Source organism: Urocampus carinirostris, chromosome 10 (genome assembly GCF_059441175.1).
Source record: "Urocampus carinirostris isolate Australia breed hairy pipefish chromosome 10, RoL_Ucar_1.0, whole genome shotgun sequence".
In the NCBI taxonomy this organism is placed as follows: domain Eukaryota; kingdom Metazoa; phylum Chordata; class Actinopteri; order Syngnathiformes; family Syngnathidae; genus Urocampus; species Urocampus carinirostris.
Genome location: NC_142358.1, coordinates 33,834,842 through 33,855,184, shown reverse-complemented (window position 1 = coordinate 33,855,184; position 20,343 = coordinate 33,834,842). Strand labels below are relative to the sequence as shown.

At 38.9% G+C, this 20,343-nt stretch overlaps 1 protein-coding gene across 3 annotated transcripts in view; it reads left to right on the top strand.

The window, feature by feature from the left end:
• The window catches only part of clmpb (CXADR like membrane protein b), a 149,924-nt gene that overhangs the window by 99,180 nt on the left and 30,401 nt on the right, over positions 1-20,343 (top strand). For all 3 annotated transcript variants that reach the window (XM_088345870.1, XM_088345869.1, XM_088345871.1), the window contains exon 2: positions 18,890-19,041. In XM_088345870.1, coding sequence (XP_088201996.1) covers positions 18,890-19,041 — 152 coding nt within the window. The remainder of the gene's footprint in view (positions 1-18,889; positions 19,042-20,343) is intronic.

Genomic DNA, 20,343 nt, shown 5'->3' with positions numbered 1-20,343 from the left:
GAGGTGTGTGATTCCATTCATCTTTGGGGTCATGATTTTATGTAGTATGTAACAAATGATCAAATAATCAACCGATTATTTTGGGATTTAGGATTTACTTTGAATGAGAAAAAAATTATAACAAAATATTATGGAATGAGAACAGAAATACTTAAGATAAGCAAAATTTGAGTTTATCTGAGTGCATCTATGATCCTCAAGTACTTGATAAATGCACTGCCTGAGGTTGCAATGATGACTTTAAGCCAGTCGATTGCGCCAGAGAGTAACAAAAGTTTTAAATTCTGGACAAAACCTTTAACACAAAATTGCGTAAAATCTATAGAACACTTGTAGCATTTTTAAAGCCCTTTCTTGCAGGACCAGAACAGAAACAGGACCCAGTTGTGTGACGTTTACCAAAGGTTTTATTGAAAGAAAGAGGAAGGGCTGCGCCCACGATCTGTTGTTTGCTGGACGCGGGAAGCAAGTCGCTCTTGGATTCGGACTGTGATCCGGACATGGAAGTGGATCTTCTGTAGCGAGCGGTGGCAGTGTCAGGGACGGAAAAACTGGTCTGCAGCCGGGACTGGGAGAGCAATGCGTGGTCGGGGTCAGAAACGAGTCGTAAGCCAGAATGGGAGAGTAGAATGTAGTCAGGGACAAAAAGAGATCCTAAGCCGAGACGGGAGAGCAGACGTGGTCAGGATCAAAATAGGTCGTAGCCGGAGACAGACGGGAGTAAAAACGGGACAGGTGGGAGTCGGGGTCGAAAAAGGCTTGCCTTATATACACTGAGGTTTGCAGACGGACTGACAACAGGGGATTGACAGGACTGGGTTCAAATAGTGACACGGGAGCCAATCAGAACCCGCAGCGGTTGGCACCAAATGAGCGGGCACAGGTGAGTCACATCAGTAAGCATGACACTTTCCTCCCATTGGGGATGGTATAATCAAATTCCTATCGTGATCTTCTTCCCATTCCCTACTAATTTGCGATGAGAAAACATTCAAAATCTTGCGGCAAAAAGAAACCAGCTGTCGCGGAACTAATTCCACATCCAGTTTTGGGAATGTGACGATGGACCGGTATCCCTCTCGCAGTCTCGCAACCTTGAAAGCAATGCAAATGAAGGCACCAGAGCAACGCTAGGTGAACATCTCCCATTATTCCGGCATCTGAGGTGTTTCATCTCCGCCTCCCCCCCGATTCCCAATAGTCCTTGTGGGCTTTCCCCTTTCACCCGCACCCCTTTCTTCCTGTTCGGAGGGATTATCTTGAGAATGATTGCATTCCTTCTTTACCTCTCTTGTCACAGCTCTCAGAAATGTCTTGGCTAAGGTTAATAGGAGGGGGAAAGCCAGCACTTGGAAGATATTTTCCACATCTTTCACATCCCACACATATAATTGGAGAATGGTATGAATTGTAGCTCTAAGTGGTTGAAAGCTCAGTGGGACTATTTGTATACCCTTGAAATTGACTTTGTAGATCTTGAATCTGGAAACGGTGACACTCTTCCTTCTGGCTCCACTAGTCCAATGAGTTTAGTTCACGATCAGTCAGAAGCAGGACCTTTCAAGGCTTGAACACACAAGAATGATTGACGAGGGGGCATTAGCTCAGGAGGTAGACCACTCGTCTTGGGATCAAGAGGTCGCAGGTTCGATCCCCTGCTATATCTCGAAGTGTCCTTGGGCAAGACACTGAATCCCTAATGCCCCTAAGAAGCAAGTGGGAGCCTTGCATAGCTGACTCTCTATTGGTTTTTGTGAATAAGTAAGTGTGAAGCACATTGTAAAGTGCTTTGGGAGTTCTTCATTGACTTCAAAAGCTAGAAAAGCTAAAAAAAACATTTACCATTTACGAGGAAGTGTGTTTATCAATTGAACTGGAAAATGTCCTCTTCTGACGTTGAACTTGGCTGCAACTGTGATGCAGGCAGTTGAGGATTATCCTGTAAAATTTACAGTGAATGAATTAGGGTAATAAAATGCTCACTGATATTAAAGATTTAATTCAAATCGTTTTTCTGCGAGTTGTTAAGTTTTCTAAATTCACAAACACAAGAAAACTGACTTTTACAGTTAAAATGACTCAAGACCAAGACCAAAGATGACCAAATTAAAAATAATTTAGCTAATTATTGGATGAATACATTTTTCATAGGATGAAATAAAATAAATTAATTAAATTTAAATTATAATTAAAAAAGACACAGACAAAATTAATTGGAAAAGCAGTTAATTAATTCATTAATTATTTTAAAAAGCTGTATTGAAAAAAATGTTTAAAAAAACGTAAAAGGGGTAAATAAATACAAAAATGAACATATGACTTGAATTAATTATAGAATTAACAATGAAATATCTGAACACTCACGTCAACTAAATTCACTCTATGCTGCTGACGTTGTACCAGAAAATGTGTCATGGAATTTGATTAAAATGAGGGGAAGTCCAGGTTATTCATTCATTCGATAGATATATTGATGGATGGGTGGATGGGTGAAAGGTTGGTAGGTAGATCGGTTGGGCAGGTAGAAAGCTAGGTGGGTAGAATATATCTACAAAATCAGATTTTTCTTGATAAATGTCTATATTAAAATAGAAAATGTACCCTATTTATTAAAATATTAACGCATGGCAGCACGGCAGCACGGCAGGGCAGTGATTACTGCGTGTGCGGCACAGTTCTGAGGTCATTGGATCAAACCTTCCTGTGTGGAGTTTGCATGTTCTCCCTGTGCTTGTATGGGTTTTCTCCTGCATTCCAAAAACCTGCATGTCAGGTGAATAGGACGGTCCAAATTGTCCCTAGGTTTGACTAAGCGAGTGAGTTGTCTGTCTCCGTGTGCCCTGCGACTGGCTGGTAGCCAGTTCAGGGTGTCTCCTGCCTACTGCCCAAAGACAGCTGGGATGGGCTTCAGCACCTCGCGACCCTACTGAGGATAAGCGGTGCAGAAAATGGATAGATGATATTCACGTATTCAGTCATTACGTCGGCTTTACATAATTTAAACAGTAGAATCTATATTCCAACACAACAGACTATCGAGAATTGTCGAAGAAATAGCTAACCTTCCATTTTTACCGGAGCAATTACTCGAGTTAAATCGCAAAGCAGCAACAGTTCGTATGAAAAGCGTGTTCAAACAGTGCACAGTAAACTTTGCATTTTAGAGAATAAGCCTCAGAAGCCATAATTAAAAAAAAAGAAACAGACACAGGATAAAAAGGAAAACGTCTTGCAGATCGAGCACACAGGTTGTTTTTTGCGTCGTGCGCTAACAACGGCCCACTGTCTGCTGATACATCTAAAGACGTTTCAGCCTTTAAAGCACTGCTCTGGAATCCCGAGAAGATAACGGCAGGGAGGAAGAGGAAACGGGGAGGATGTAAGGTGTAACTCCCAGCCACAATAGCGTTTTATATATAGGACCTAGTCTTTGCCCTTGAATCTCTCAATTCAGGTCACACTAGACTTTTGATGAAGGCAACGAACAAGCACGAAGGTGTTGATGGGAGTCGACGGGGAAAAGTGAGTGAGTTGCGCAAAAGCGACTGTGACAGCTGCACTCTAAATCTCCCAGCACAGTGGCGGCGTTTCAGTCTTTACGTTTCCATTATGTAGATAGGTAGGAAGTGTCTCCACTATCGTAATCTTCACACGTGACGCACACATCACATTCACATCTTTCTAACACTTGGAAACACTTTCTTAAAACGCAATTACTTTTCTCGGTTACGAGTCCTGTAGCGCGTTATTTATTAAAAAAAAAAATGGTGATTCTATTGTTGTTACTACATGAGGTGTTTTCATGTTATTCCACTGAGTATTAACTGCAGATCATGAAATATAGTGTCCTCACTCGCGTTAACACATGTGACCCTCAAATTGGTCAAAAACAATTTCTTTAAGATGGCCACGTTTATATTTACTGAAAAAGTACAACTGAAAACCATTACGGCGTCTCAAGTAGGGCTGCAACAACAAATCGATAACGATTTAAACCGATTATTACAAGGGTTGGCAAACAGTTTCAATGACAATTTGTTGTGTCACACAATTTATGTACCACCCAAAACATTCAGCCAATAAGAGTGAATTTGAGGAGACATGTTTGTTGAAGTACTTTGGTCCGGGAGAAGGTGCTTAGAGATTGTTTGTGTCAGAGCCAGAACAGACTGTACACCCAAACGCATAACGTTCCACGCCAAGCTTTATTGCGGGAGCGGAGAAGTCAGGCGCGGGAAAACAAACGCCAGCAATTCGGCGACCACTGGGCAGGAGAAGTAGGAAACCCACGAGATCGGAGCATGGTCGATGGGTAGAGACAAGTCAGGCAGCCGGGACGAAGAAACTAAGGGCAAACGTTGGCACACAGTTTATGGTAAAAAGTGTGTTTTTTGTCTTTGGTCTTTTTGAAATTATTTTTCAGATACACCATGCCTGGATAAAAATGAAAATGTCTTGGACAGTACTCAGAAATAGAGAAGGAGAATCACACGTGGTTTGAAGCCCAGAGACAAAATGGATATGAAGTTTCTCGGCTGCAAGCTCTCAAGATTGCACAAGCCAAGATATAGAAAGGCTTCACTGCTTACACAAGTCTATGCACATATTTCCTTCTATTTATTTTATTATGTGGATGTTTTGAAGCAGTTTTATGTGGTCAGCTTCTATGCAACTAAAACGGTAATTTGTAACCAGATAGTTACTTTCAGAGTAATGCGCTGATTTTAATTTTCTATTATCTGGGGTAACTGAAATACTTATTAAATAAGAAGTATCAGGTCACTATAACTGCTCTGCGATTGGCTGGCAACCAGTTCAGGGTGTCCCCTGCCCACTGCCCGATGATTGCTGGGAGGGCTCCAGCACCCCCGCGACCCTACTGAGGATGAGCGGTGCAGCTAATGAGATGAGATGAGGTCACTATAACTAATTACTGGTTTTATTAGTGACACACCCAACACTTGTGAGATGATGCACTTCTCCCTCACAAATTTTGACTTTCGAAGGGTCTACTTGAAGGAAGTGAGACCTTGCGCCATCCATCCTTTAGGTCTCCTTTGATTTACGAGGTCATGAGCGAGCTTTGGAGTCGGGTCGCATCCCCTCGCTGCTGACTGAGGGGATATGGAGCTTGACTTTAGGCGCTGTGAAAGATCCAGGGCTTGCCTGTCATTCCGTCGGTCTGTCTGTCTCTCTGGTCACACTATAATAAGATTGCAGGGCTCTGTAAGGCAGATTTACTGGAGCACAACTCCCTCTAGGGCCTATTCATAGAAGTCAGTTCCTCCCTTTTTATACCCTTTATGTCCCTCCCCTCCCTTCTGGCTTTTTGTAACCCCTTGTCTTAGAGGCAGTTTTTCTTATATTAATCGTGATTTTACTGAGAGGAAATCTTAATCTTGAAGGCAAACGGCCTTCTGATAGTGAACCGTAGAGAGAAAAACAGACGTGATCTTGCAACTCACGACTCTTCTCGACATTTAACTCTCTCCCTCAACATGTCATATCCATTCAGTTGACCTTTTCCTTGTCCTTGTGGATTCTCATAAAGCTGTGTGAGTTCATAACGACGACATTGCATCTACTTCAAAATGTTGAGGTTTTTACTGAAATGTTTTTATTAATTTTCAATATATGTCTATCTATCTATCTATCTATCTATCTATCTATCTATCTATCTATCTATCTATCTATCTATCTATCTATCTATCTATCTATCTATCTATCTATCTATCTATCTATCTATCTATCTATCTATCTATCTATCTATCTATCTATCTATCTATCTATCTATCTATCTATCTATCTATCTATCTATCTATCTATCTATCTATCTATCTATCTATATATCTATCTATCTATATATCTATATATCTGTATATCTATCTATTTATTGTTCGTTCTGTCCGTCTGTCCGTCCGTGACCGTCTGTCCTTCCAACTGTCTACATAAATGCAACCAATTAAATAAACTCCCAATTTGCAGAGGTTATTTATTAAGCTGCAATGGGATAGTGATGTTTACTGTAATGATATGCAAGTATTTAATTTGTTTTAATATAGTTTACTCTCAAAAGTCAACTCAGGTCATGTTTATTTGTATGGCCCTTAATCACAAGAAGTCTCAAAGGGCTGCACAGACCACAGATGATTGCAAACCACAGACTATTATGACACCATCCCCTGATCTAAAACCTACATGAGGGCAAATAATACACAGATATTGTCAACATACAATATAGGTTATTCATATGCTATAGAATAGAGGTGTGTTTTAAGCTTAGATTTTAACATTTCCACTGAGGTTGCAGATAGAATCTCAGGGGGAAGAGCATTCCGCAGCACCGGGGTCCGAATGGAGAACGCTTTCAGACCTGCGGATTTCTTCTTGGTTATTGGGATCACTAGTAGACCAGCATTTTCAGAGCGAAGGCTCTCAAAACAAAATTAAAATCACATTTAAAAAAAATGGTAAAATAGGCTAAACAATTGCATTCTTAAGTTTTTTGTTTCGTTCCACTGGCAGAGATTTTTGCTCGTTTTGATTATTATTTCATGATTGTCTCTTTATTTCATGAGCTTTTTTTAAATATGAAATGAAAAATAATAAGTATGTTTATAAAATAAATTATGCATACAACAATTTAATCTATCACGACATATAATTTGCTAATTTTACGTATTAGTTTTTTGATTTTATCACACTGCACTTTTTAAAATAATCTGCCACATCAGATAATTTGCAAGATTTAAGTAAGGATTATTATATATTTTCATTTTATTTTACATAAAAAAGTTAATGACATAAAGCTCAAATTGCAGATATTTCTGCTTTTAAGTATTACTTATATTTTACTAACATAAAAAAACTTAAATTTTTTTATGTAAAAATAGTGATTGAAATAATAAAAATATAAATATTTACAAATGTGATTGTTTTTTTTTTTAACCATTAAGTTAAACCTATTATGTGAACATTGATTATTTCTATCTAAATATAATCCACACAATATATTTTGCCATGGTTAACCTTTAAATAGTAAAATTTGCTATTTAATCCATGTGAATGTTAATCTCTTGTGATTTCATTAATCTGTGTTTTCTTTTCAAATTATTATTGTGTTTGTTCTTTTTTTTTTTTACCTAAATCTATGTGTGGAAGAACAATTATTTTCAACAATTTTCTTGTTGATTTTGAATCTAGGTGGCATATTTTTTCCAACACATTTGTGCAGAACAGGAAGATACATTAGGAAATAATGAGTAAATATTTTTTTTTTGTTCAGATCTGTCCACACAATTTCCAAAACATTTATTTCTGTACATATTTAGGGCATTCATGATAAAGATGTTATGGGCGAATGCATTTCGTAATTTTGTAAACAAATCAGGCATGTTGTGTTCTAAAGACATGTCCACTCTAATATAAAGTGCTCTGCTGGATTTTTACTCATTTGGCTTTTTTAATGTCTTGCGGCGGTTCATGCTGTGATTCGGCCTACTGTTGATGTCAAGCCTTTCTGCTGTCTGCAGACCCGATACTCATTCGTTGGAGATGCATTTTCAACATGACATCCGTTTATACCAGCGCTACGGTTGCAGGACAGAAATAGACAAGGTTGACTAATAAACATTTTGGGAAAATGACTCTCCGGGGAATTGAAAGCGAAGGTTTTCCGGATGAATATTCGTTGTTTGATTTCATGACAAGGTAGAACTTCTCAGTAGGAAAAGGGTCTATTATTTTGTGTCGTTTGCAATCTGCTCCGCTGCTGGCATCAGCTTGAATGTGAGGGACAATAAAGTTAAATGTCTGTTTTATGATTGTTTCAGGGAAAGTAAATCAAAACGAACAGACGCACAGTCATATGTTTCAATTTAAGGACGGGATTACTCTAATAAATTTAAATCTATTAAAAAAAGACTAAGGCAGTGCTAGACGGGGTTAAAAATAAGCTTAGAATTAGAATAAGGATTGTCTTACATGGTTTAAAACGAGATTTGACATGGCAATCTAGGATGATCCCGAAATGAAGACTAAAAAGAGAAAAATATGATAAAAACAATGTCAAGATAAATGGTGATAAGTTGTTTCTATTATTAATATTGGACACCTGCAGAGGAGATTGCATAGGATGCCCAGTGCTTTTTTATAACTACCGTAAATTTCGGACTATAGAGCGCACCTGATTATAAGCCGCACCCACCACATTTTAAGAGGAAAACCGATTTTGTACATACACAAGCCGCACCTGTATATAAGCCCCATGCGCCCACATTCAAACATGTAACACAAACACAAAATTAACCCAAACCCGACTTCAAGTCCGGCGATTGAAACCAAATGTCCTTCATTAAAGTCCACAGTCAAAAATTACAGCCGGCAAAATGAACGGAAAATGATACCGATGCTTAAGGTTTAATGCAGACCTGCAGAGTCCAGGTCCCGTTGAAAGTAATCCAAGGAAAAAAGTGTATATTTCCAAAGGTAAGGGTGGGAAAAATATATCAGATGAACACATTTACTCACACAACTCCTTTTTCTTTAACCAACTTTTTACCCCCTCTTCTTTCCTTGTCTGTCCCTCACCTTTAGCGGTCCCCACTTAAACTCGGCACCCCGCGTTTGTTCCGCCCCTCATTTTTCGTTCATCCGTGCAAAACATATCAGAATAAGTGTCTAAAATAAATACAAATAAATACATTACAAAAATATACAGTTGCAAATACATATTATACATGGGTTACACATATTTAGAAAGAAAGACGGTACACCGAGAGAGTTTTCAAAGCTTTAATAATAATAATATAGCTTTGACAGGGCAGTTAATGGTAGCAACACTCGAGCGCAGCTAGCGGCCGTTAGAAAAATTACATAAATTGGCCGCATCACCTAATAAGCCGCAGGGTTGAAAGTTAGGGAAAAAAGTAGTGGCTTATAGTCCGGAATTTACGGTATGTCAACTTATTGTTGCCTGTTGTATTGACAATTATAAACTGTTACATCATTGTTACTATCGGCCAATCATGTTGCTGATCTTTGATTACCAACCTCTTATCTGAGTTTTGATCATCTTTTCTCATAACGAGTTCAAAATCAATTTATGTGTTTCCTCCTTATCTGAGTGTCTACTAAACTATGAACTTAACAGTGGGCTGAAATATTCAAAAGTGGTAAGAGACTGGCCTATGTTGTACGTGCGTCTGAACAATAGTGCAATTAAAAATTGCAACAACATTTAAGAGCAACTTTGAGTTGATAAATACCTCTATACATAGGCAAGATGGTAGTATATATTTCACAGACTTGTGCACCTCTTTAATGTGGTGATGGATCTGCTGGGAAAACTGTATCTGGGCCTGTTGGTCCTTGTATTAAGGGACCTGTAGCATCTGCCAAAGGGGGGTACATCAAATAGTCGAAAAAAAGTCAAGTCAAATTTATTTACATTGCCCTTAATCACAAAAATGTCTCAAAGGACTGCACAGGATTACAATGACACATTTACCTGATCTTAAGACCAATAATATGTGGTGAGGGGAGTCATTTATAATGTTATTGGCCTTGCTGTTGATCACAAACTGGCAATTCCACCAGACGGGGGAGAAAGCAGCCAATTATGTTCTGGGCTATGTTGATGAAGCTGTATGCTGCCGTGCTCCAAGCATACCGCACCGTGATGCCGTATGCCAGAACGTGTTCCACTGTGGCTTTGTTAAAGGAACCCCGAAGCTTCTGTTTCAGGTCCTAAACACTACAGTGAATCAAAGGGTCATAGAAAACCATCTCAGGGGCCAGATTTTGCCCAGGGGCCTTGAATTTGCCTTAGTACCTTAAGAGAACTTTACAAACCAAACAACAGAGTATGTTTCAGATGGGTACAGTTTCCCGGCGTCCTAGAAACTGCTGCTTTGGAAGCTGTCATAGTTTGATAAACTGTGTGCAGAGATGTCACAATGGAGAAAATTCAGCATCAAGTGCTGTTGACACAAATGATGGGGTCCAATAGTCCAACAGTCCCAGCTGTGTACACTATGAAAACGGCCAAAGCGAGCGCAAAGCGGCATGGAAGCGAGTTTATTTTGGCTGTCTTGCGTCAGTCATTCCAAAAAGTTTCCACTCCCCGTCATAAATAACCCGCAAACTGGGGAGAGGCGATGATATACCAAGTGAACCTCCTCACTTCTCAATTGTCTGCCAACTCTCCCTGGCAAATTGTGTGACGTCTTTCTGTCAGAAACTATTTGCAGCATCAACACACTTTGGCAGCCTGATAAAAAATAAATAAATATCTGAAATCAAATGGCGGCTTAAAAATAGCTGTTTGAATAGTGTAGCGTGTTGGGGTTTGTACTGTATTTTCTCGACCATAGGGAGCACCGCGTTAAGTGGCTCAGTCTCCGTAGCTGGTATTATTTCTGTATTACATTCTACACAGGGCGCACCTCGTGCTAGGGCGCGGGTGCCCTCTGTTCCATTGTGGCAATGTTAAAACAACACAGACAATCATTTAAAGTATTTAAAAATACAACGGAAGCAAAACTGACAATTTGAAAAAAAAGGATCTGGTGCAAAACAGTTTGTGTGCTCACATTTTAAAATGGTACTCATGTCTATGTCTCTTGCACATCTTGACTGCACTATGTTTACTGCTCACCTTGCACAATGTTGACTTTTTTTTTTGCACTATGATGACTATTTTTGCACCAAATGCATATTGCACAAACCCTTACGATACCAAACCGACATTTCTTGTTTAAATATTGTGTAAATTCTAACTATAACCTTATCCTCCTTGTTTTATAACCTTATCTTCTCTGTTCCTTTATCTTATTGTTTTTTTTTACCTCACTGTGAATGTGTGAAACTGGAGTGGCATGTCCAATTTCGTTGTCACAATATGGTAACCCATTTTGTAACAATGACAATAAAGGTATATTTTATTCTATTCTATTCCATTTTGTTCTATTCTATTCTATTTTATTTTCTAACGGGAAGTAGTAGTGGCTTTGGGTATAATGTCAATCATAGTCTCGGGCTGGGCTTTTTTCTGTATTTTTCTTTGTGGAGGATCTGCACAGCATGCACTTACTTTTACCCACGTAATTATTCAAATGACTGCTTTTTACTTCTTCTTGAGTAATAATTTTATGAGGTAACAGTACTTTTATTTGACAGCGTTGCAGTTCGACGCCAAACTTGTTATTCAGATAACTCCATCAGAAAGAACATGCCTACTAAAATATCAGTTTAACTCCAAATCACTAAATCTCCAAAAAAATGTTCATCCCTATTGTCACAGTAGAAGATGCGCCGCTTCCTTTTTCTACCTCTTCTTCTCTCATGTCATTTCCGCTTCTCAACAATAGCTTACAAGCTTTACAAATTGTATGTCTTCTTTTTAGCCATAGTTTACTATTTGCATCTTTTGCTCTGCAGAATATTATGTTTTTTTTCTGTGGGTGTTCACTCAGTTTCATTTTGCTGCACTTTGATGAAATAGGCAAATAGACGCCAGAGTGTTTTGAGGCCGGACTACATTGTTTTGAGGGATTTGTGTACTACAGCGGAAAGCACGCACATCGGTGCCAAAGTACGTATGGGGCCAAAGTAAAGCTTTGAGTTAAGTTCTGGCCGAGTTCCTCAAATCAAGTTAATTAGTCAGTTTTAGGTTGGGTCGGGGTTCAATACTTGTGGGCCTGGCCACTGTAGTCTTGGTAAAAATGACACTGTTTCACAAAACTAAAGCACCAAGACGATATCAATAATGTTTTAATTGCTCGATACGCTATGGTGTTAGCTTCCATGAGTACTTCCTCAAACAATGCATCACATGTGTACGTGCTGGCACTCAGCAACTCATAGAAGTCACATTAGATCGCATACAAGTCACATTTAGTTGGCATAGTGAACAATTTCATCCAAAATGTTGGAAGTCTTGACATGGCCAATGCTTGTACCTATAACCTGCCAGTCTCCTGGGCAGGTGCCCAATGCTCAGGCCACCCAACTTCCCTCAAAATATAGTATATATTTTTATAGTTTCGTAAACTAAAATTCAGCAGCAACAAAAACAGGAAAAAACTACAACAAAATATATTGCAAGGTATCTTGTCACACGTTTATGGGCTCGTTTAGGGTGGTGGTCCTTGTTTTTAGGGACCTGTAGCGCCTACCAGAGGGCGACAGGTGCCCGGTATGTACATTATATCTTACTTTCCTAAAGTATCTAGAAACATGGAATTGGCCAGTGAACACAATGATTTTACTAGGGAAATTAAAACATGTATTATTTTTTAACTGGTGTAGGTGAACACACTTAAAACATACCAAACACTTTCATTTATCACCTGTCACAGTTGGCCAGGCGCCCAATTGACCCCGCCCGTGTGGCGCCAGCTGCGGCTCATTGACAGATTGTCTTTCCGTCTATTTAAGCTCAGTGCTCTCATGCTTCCTTGGTCGTTACGTCAACAAACCTCTGCCCCGCAAGACATGGGTTTTGACTCGGTCCTGTTTCCTGTTGGTATTGTTCCCGTTTATTTTGTCCTGCTTAAAATCGGTTTCCAGTTTCGTTCCTGTCTAGTTTGTCATGTTGTCCTGTCCATATCATGTCATGATATCAATCCTGTCTGTGCCGTCCTGTCCGGTATCGACCCCATCTGTCCGATATCTGCTCAGGCAATTGGTATCGATCTCGTCGGCCTCTGGCTTTCTATCATTCCACGCCAGACTGACTCCCCATTTCCCGTAAAATAAAATGCTTGTGTGAGAAACGTCACGCATTTGGGTCCTGCTCCCTTTCCAGTTCATGACATCTCCTGCTTAATATTTGTTATTGTTGTTTTTTATATTAACTCCTTTTTTATGAGACAGAAATGCCAATTGATACCATTGGCTTTTTCCGTCTTGTCTGATGTATTTTTCAAATCATTCTACACCAGCTATCCTTGACCGTCCTCGATTAAAGGTCTTCCGAAATGTTACTTTCTTGGAAATTGTTCCAGTGTCACGCTTAAAATAGATTACTACAGCCGCGCTTTATCCGGTCAAGCTTGCCATATCTATCGGGAGACTTACTGAGGCTAGAGTTGGAGCTGTGGAGAAGGCGGAAGTTGAAAAGGAGGCATGGAGGGATTTTATCAGGCCTAATGCACTATAGGAGATTTCACACAAAGTCGACTAGGGAGTCGAGTGAAGTCCATTAATACTCCTACCGACAACCATGACCTTAACTGTGATGTTCAATAAATACACATTCTCCATATTTTTAAACATATCTGAATTCAAAACTCAGAGGAATGATGACACCACCTCAGAAAAGTGCACACAGGGAATATATATCCCGGTTTTATTTGTGTATTTGTTTTTTGCTGACTGTTGATTTAAAGGTCCACTAAAGAACAGGATGTCAAAAACTAGTCCTTTGGACTGGATTGACAGTGACTGTACTGCAAAAAAAAAAAAACAGAACAAAAAACAGAGATGCAACAAAAGTCAAAGAAGTGCTGAAAGCAGGCAAATAATGGCAGGAACATGCTCGAAAAAGCACTTCGCGGACGGCTGCTCTTCTCCTTTGTGTCCTGCGTCAGCGCTGACACTCCAGTTGGCAGCACCGACCTGACGTTTTCATCCGCTCACTTGTGGGACCCGTCAGGAGACCAGTGGATGCTCTCAGACCACATTGAGTTTTTTCCACAGCATTTGACAGTCTCACCACTTTTCAGGCACTTTTACAACAAGTGTATTTCCTAATTCGATACATTTCTATTAGTGTGAATTCCAGACTGCGTTTTTGCTATATTTTAAACACCGCGGCTGTAAATATGGTGCGGCTTCTTATATTTTCTTTGTAGCAGCACCAAGGAAAACGGCGAGCTTCTTTTTTCCAAAACGAATGTGTTCTAATTCATATTCAGATTCAGTCAGCGTCCAGTATTGTTCCCGTCTATTTTGTCCTGTTTGATATTGATTTCCAGTGTCTGGTATTGTTCCCGCCTATCTCGTCCTGCTCGTTATCGGACTCAAGTCTTCGGTGTCTGATATCAAACCTGTCTGTCCCGTCCTGTCCGTTATCAACCCCATATGTCCGGTATCTGCTCGTGTAACTGGCTTCCTGTCGTTCCACGTCACACTGCTGCCTTACTTCTTCCGCCCAGAGATCGCCGAATTGCTGGCGTTTGTGTTGACATGCATGACTGCCCCATTTCCCGTAAAATAAAGCTTGTGTGAGAAACATTACGCATCTTGGGATCAAGAAGTCGATTAACGCCTCCTCCTAATATATGTCAAAGTGTCCTCTGGTAAGACACTGAATCCATAATGCCCCCCATAGCAGGTAGTTGCCTTGCATGGCTGACGCTGCAATCGGTTAGTTAGTGTAAGTGTGTAAAAGTTTGAAGCATATTGTGAAGCGCTTTGGGAGGTCTTCATTGACTTGAAAAGCGCTATATAAATGCAGACCATTTACATTTACATTGACATCTGGGCCCTCCTCCTTTTCTGGTTCTGACAGTTTAAGCCTGAGACTTTAAATCTGGTGTGGCCTTTACAAGACTTAATTGCGTTTAGTTCTTAATTTGGAGTTTGCAGATTCTAATCCTGCTCTGCGCTCTGTAGTCCAGAATTTACGGTAGTTCAATTCACGCCAGCGTTGTGTTATCGGATCTAACGAAGCATTACTGACAAACCCGGGAGATCAATGTAGATGTATTGATCATATAAACTAACTTTCTTTATAATTTCATTATTTGTGTAATCAATTTTCTTACTGAAATGGGGGAAAGTGCAACCTCACCAACAAAAACTTACTAGTTCTGCAATGTGCAGAGCAAAAATAGCAATGCATGCAATATCCCAAGGTTTTTTTTTCCCCCCTCCACCTTGATAATTTGTTATTTGCCAACAGGAATATTCATTAATCAGCATATAGAATGCAAAAAGGGAGCTGCTTATACACAACAAACTCTGCCCGAAACCAAACGATCATGTGCTCGGCTGGATAACTTTATTTTAGGCGACCGCAAGCCTCACAAACTGTTGACTCACACTGCAATTAAATTAAAAGCAGGTCATTAAGTTAAATGATGAAGAGCCGGAAATATCTTGTCGCATTTCCCCGTTTCGGCCTGCTGGGGTCTCACGTTCCTTTTTTTGTACAAAGCAGGTGTCGGGAGTTCTCCGACTCGCCAGTCAGAAACGGCCAAACACGATTTGCGACACACTTCGGCGACGCCGCTGGCTAGTTCTATTGAATCTCACCAAGCTCCCTAGTAAATTACAACTGTTGCTCCCTGAAAGAGGCTCGCGAAGCAACAGCATGGCCGCTGCCCACAGTCACTCATTAAACACACACCAGCACACACACATATATTTATAGCTAGGTTTGTTTTTTACTGCAACGTGAGCACTTCCTAGAGTACCCTGGGGTTTGCAGTATTAAGTGAGGAAAAATAAAGGTTATTTATCTCGGACTTGGTTGGAAAGTAAAAACGTGTCAGGTTTTCTAAAAAGAATAGAAAAGTATGATGCAGAGTTGAAATTGTGTTGTACCATTGCACAGAGAGGATAATAATAATACAAATATTAATTGGGTAGGGTTACTTTAACTGGATTACTTTCAATTACTTTTGGATTACTCCAATACCAAATATGCTAATAAAAGACAAAATAAAATAAATATGAATAAAATTATGACTCACAACACGTGGTAAGCTTTCTCTCCTGGCTTTGATCTCCGGCAAAACTAACATAAAATGCGACAGAAACAAAATGAAAATAAATCCAAACAGCTTGCCAACATCATTTTTGCCATTCCATGTGTTCCGTTACTCCCCAAGCCTGTAATTTTGTTCATATTTAGTTTCTTTTGTCTTTTATTAGCATATTTGGTAATGGAATAATCCAAAAGTAATTGAAAGTAATCAAGTTAAAGTAACCCTACCCAACCCTGATACTATACACGGTAATCCCTTGCTGTATTGCAGTTTACTTATCGCGGTTTTGCTACTTCACAGATGTTCATCGCATTGTGTTCTGCATTGTGATTGGTCAAATAAAGGTAGAGGCTTTGTATCACCAGAAAAAGTTGTCCCTGTCTACCCGCTAAATTTGCTTTGGATGCGGGTCTTTGGTGCGCCCTAGTGGCGCTTTTTTAGATTTTTTTGAAATGGGAAAATATATAGTTTCTGTAGGAAAAAATATATGACCTGAATAAATGAACGGATGAATGAATGTATTAGTTATTACCGGAACAGGATCAGGACCCAAATGCGTGATGTTTCTCACATAAGCATTTTATTTTACGGGAAATGGGGACTACTGCATGTTAGGCAGCAGTCTGGCGTGGAATGATAGGAAGCCAGAGGCCGAGGAGATCGATACCAATTGCCCGAGCAGATATCAGACAGATGGGGTAGATACCAGGCAGGATGGGACAGACAGGATTGATATCAAATCAGGATATTGAAATTAAACAGGACAAACTAGACGGGAACAAAACTGGAAACCGATATTAAACAAGGGGAAAGAAAGGATTGATATCAAAACAGGGTATCGATATTAAACAGGACAAACCAGACGAAAACAAAACTGGAAACAGATATTAGACAGGACAAAATAAACGGAAACCATGACGGACAGGAAATACCAACAGTAAACAGGACAGGGTCAAAACCCACGTCTTGCGGGGCAGAGGTTCGTTGACGGACTGACAAAGGAAGAGTGAGAGCACTGAGCTTAAAAAGACGGAAAGACAATCTGTCAACGAGCGGCAACTGGCGCCACACGGGCGGGCCAATTGGGCGCCATGGCAATCGTGACAATTGAATAATAAAGATTTCTACTTGCCAGGTTCTGACTGTCGCATGTTTTTTTGGGAATGTAACAACCGCTAAAAACAAGGGATTACGGTGTTGAATTTATTTGCTTCGTTGCGCTTTGTACTTTTTGGCCTCTGTGCATTGCGTTTTGAAAAAAATATATATTGTAATATTTAAAAAATATTAAACATAAATTCAAGCCTTGTTGCCAGTGCATTAGATGGACAATTACAGACAGCTTGTTTCCAGTTCAAACTCATTGTTGTTCTTTTTACCTATAATAAACTATACTTGTTTGGCCATAATCCATTATTCCCTGTTGCCTGTTGCTTGGAGCAGGGACCAACAGGGGGAATTTTTGTCAGGCCTTGTTTTCTGTCATTTCAACCTTAAATGAACTGCACTCCTGTGGCTGCGATCCTGTATCCCCAATTGCAAGTAGCTGGGACCGGCAGAAGGCACTTTTGTCGGGGGGCCGCGTAAAATGGTCACAATTATTGGTGATAAACGAATTGTGCTAGCGCTATAATTCAAAGTACAGGTGCAGTATTATTTTGTTATTTGACTGTATTTTTCATTATTTTAGTATGCAAGTAATTGTAAATATTTTAGATATAATTTTATCATTGTATCTTCAATATTTCTTTAAATTTTGTGTTTATTAATTTGCAAAATTATATTGCTTAAAACAAGAAACATAAGATAATTTTAAATTATTTTGATAAAAAAATATGAATAATGACTTGAAGATAATTACCAAAATGTAATTTTAAAAACAAATAGAACATGCCAAAAATCTTAATTAATGTCTATTGTAGAAGACATATTTTAAAGAAACTGCAGAATGAGACAGTTTAGCTGAGAAAGGTAATATTTTTGGGGAAATTGTGCAAGTAGACTAAAATACGACACAAAAATATTTTTTAAAATAATTGAATGATCCTCGAAGTGATATTTTAATAGTAAGGGACCAAAATGATAAGTTTATAATTTAGTAGACACTCAAAAATAAGGAAAGAAGACATCAATTGATTCTAACTTGAGGGGAAAACAGGAGAGGAATGCTCAAAAATGTTAAACATAAACAAACTCCAATCTGTTCTAAAGGTCCTCCCCTAAGACCTTACTTTTTGTTAAATAAATAAATAATTTCGTAAAAATAATAAAGGAAAGTGAGGAATGATAGTCAAAATAAGGAACAAACCTGAAATCCTAGGTAATCTCCTTTGCAAATGCCCAATATTGAGAAAAAAAAGAAAGACAATTCTTATTGATTAGTAACAGTCTTGTTCCACGGACAGACTGAGGAGATAATTTCTTCCTCATGCCATGAGGCTCTTTAACTCCACCCGGGGGATTAAAAGCCCACATTAAACCCCACCCCCACATTTGCATATTACCATATCTTTATTACAGTGTGTATTTTCAGTAGCACTATTTAAATACTCTATAGCAAAATTGTATATTGGGTATTTTTATGTTATATGTATTTATTTTATTATTTAATTTTTCAACACAAGGATACTGCTGGAAGTGTGAATTTCCCTACGGGGATGAATAAAGTATCTATCTATCTATCTATCTATCTATCTATTTATCTATCTATCTGTCTGTCTGTCTGTCTGTCTGTCTGTCTGTCTGTCTGTCTGTCTATCTATCTATCTATCTATCTATCTATCTATCTATCTATCTATCTATCTATCTATCTATCTATCTATCCAAACTTCATACAATACTAGCAAAATAAATCTCAATGTTGCATGGCATTCTAAATAAACAGGTCCTGCAAGGTGTCTGGGAAAATATCCACTGTCAAGGTCGAGTAATGTCTTTTTGAGAGAAATCCACCCAGATGTCAGCCAAATATCTTACAAGTCTATTGAAGTATGTCCTTACATTTGCACAAATTACCATACCTTATTCTGAGTCTGTTCAACAGACAGTAGTTGAGATCCAACATCTCAGCTCTGGATCCTCCGTCACTGTTTTCGAACCTAATTTGTGTTGTGTCTTCGAACATGGTGTGAGCTTGTTCACATTTTCTTTTGTTTTCCTCCTTCTCCCTGCAGTTCTCCTCAGTCCACTGTCAGGAGGTGCCCAGACCGAGATGAAGAAGGTTGTCGGGGACAATGCCACCTTACCTTGCCATCACCAGTTCCAATCATCTGGCTCCATTGACATTGAGTGGCTCCTGCAGAAACCTTACTCCAAACAGAAAGTGGTAATATATATTTTTCTCAATTCTAATTCAACTGTTATTTAAGGAGAATATGTATTATTTGATTGGAAGATGTTAGTGTATTGTGTCTTGTAACATAGACCAAGTTCTACAAAGCACAGGGAATAATACAAATTCTGGAGTAACTACTAACTAATACATACTTTTTCTCGTCTTTTTTGCCTAATTCTTCACGAGGTTCTTATTTTTGTAGTACCCGTCGCAGCAATATTGTGTAAGGGAAATTATGGTCTATTTATACCATGTTTTATACTCTTATATCCAATATTTTGGTTTGAACAAATTTATTGACACTAATAACAGGATGAAAATTATATTATTATTATTAAAGCTTTGAAAACTCTCTTGTAAATATGTGTAACCGTGTATAATATGTATTTGCAACTGTATATTTTTGTAATGTATTTATTTTAGAGACTTATTGTGATATGTTTTCTATGAGCGAATCAAAAAGAAGGAGCGGAGCAAACGCGGGCTGACGGGAAGTGGGGTGAAGCTGAGTTAAATCTGTTTGTTGTTGCAGCGGACAATAGTGGATACCGGTATATATTTTTCCCACCCTTAACTTTGGAAATATACATTATTTTCATTGGATTACTTTCAACGAGACCCGGACTTTAAAGGTCTACATTAAATTCTAATTACAGGTATCATTTTCCGTTCTTGTTGCCGATTGTGGTGTTTGGGTTGTATATTATATTTATAGTTACAGTTGCAGCACCTAGTCAAATTTGGGATAAGCATTTGAGTTTGCTACATGTTTTAAAGAGGGCGCATGCGGCTTATATACAGGTGCGGCTTGTGTAAGTACAAAACTAATAATGCCCATAAAATGTAATGCGTGCGACTTATAATCAGGTGCGCTCTATAGTCCGGATTTTACAGTATTAATACACACTATGGAAAAAAATGTGATTTATAGTCTGGAAAATACGGTATCTGCCAACAAAACAGCACATATTTGGGTGTGAATACAGCGTAATGGAGGCTTATATACGGCATGATCAAATAACGTGAACATTTTATTAAGAAAAACAAGTGACTAAATATCGTACAAACAAGCTCACCGGATTTCAAAGCGCTTTTGTTTATGCTTCAGGCGACACATCAAAATGAGCTCGGATATTCATGTTGGTGAATTCTGCAGCAAGTGACGTTTTGACCCTTGTTAATACGTATCATAATGAAATCATAATAGATGTGCTGAGACCCGAATGCTTTCTCTAGGCAATACTTTTATTAAGCATATTTATTTCACTCTTCTTCTTGCACCACACACACACA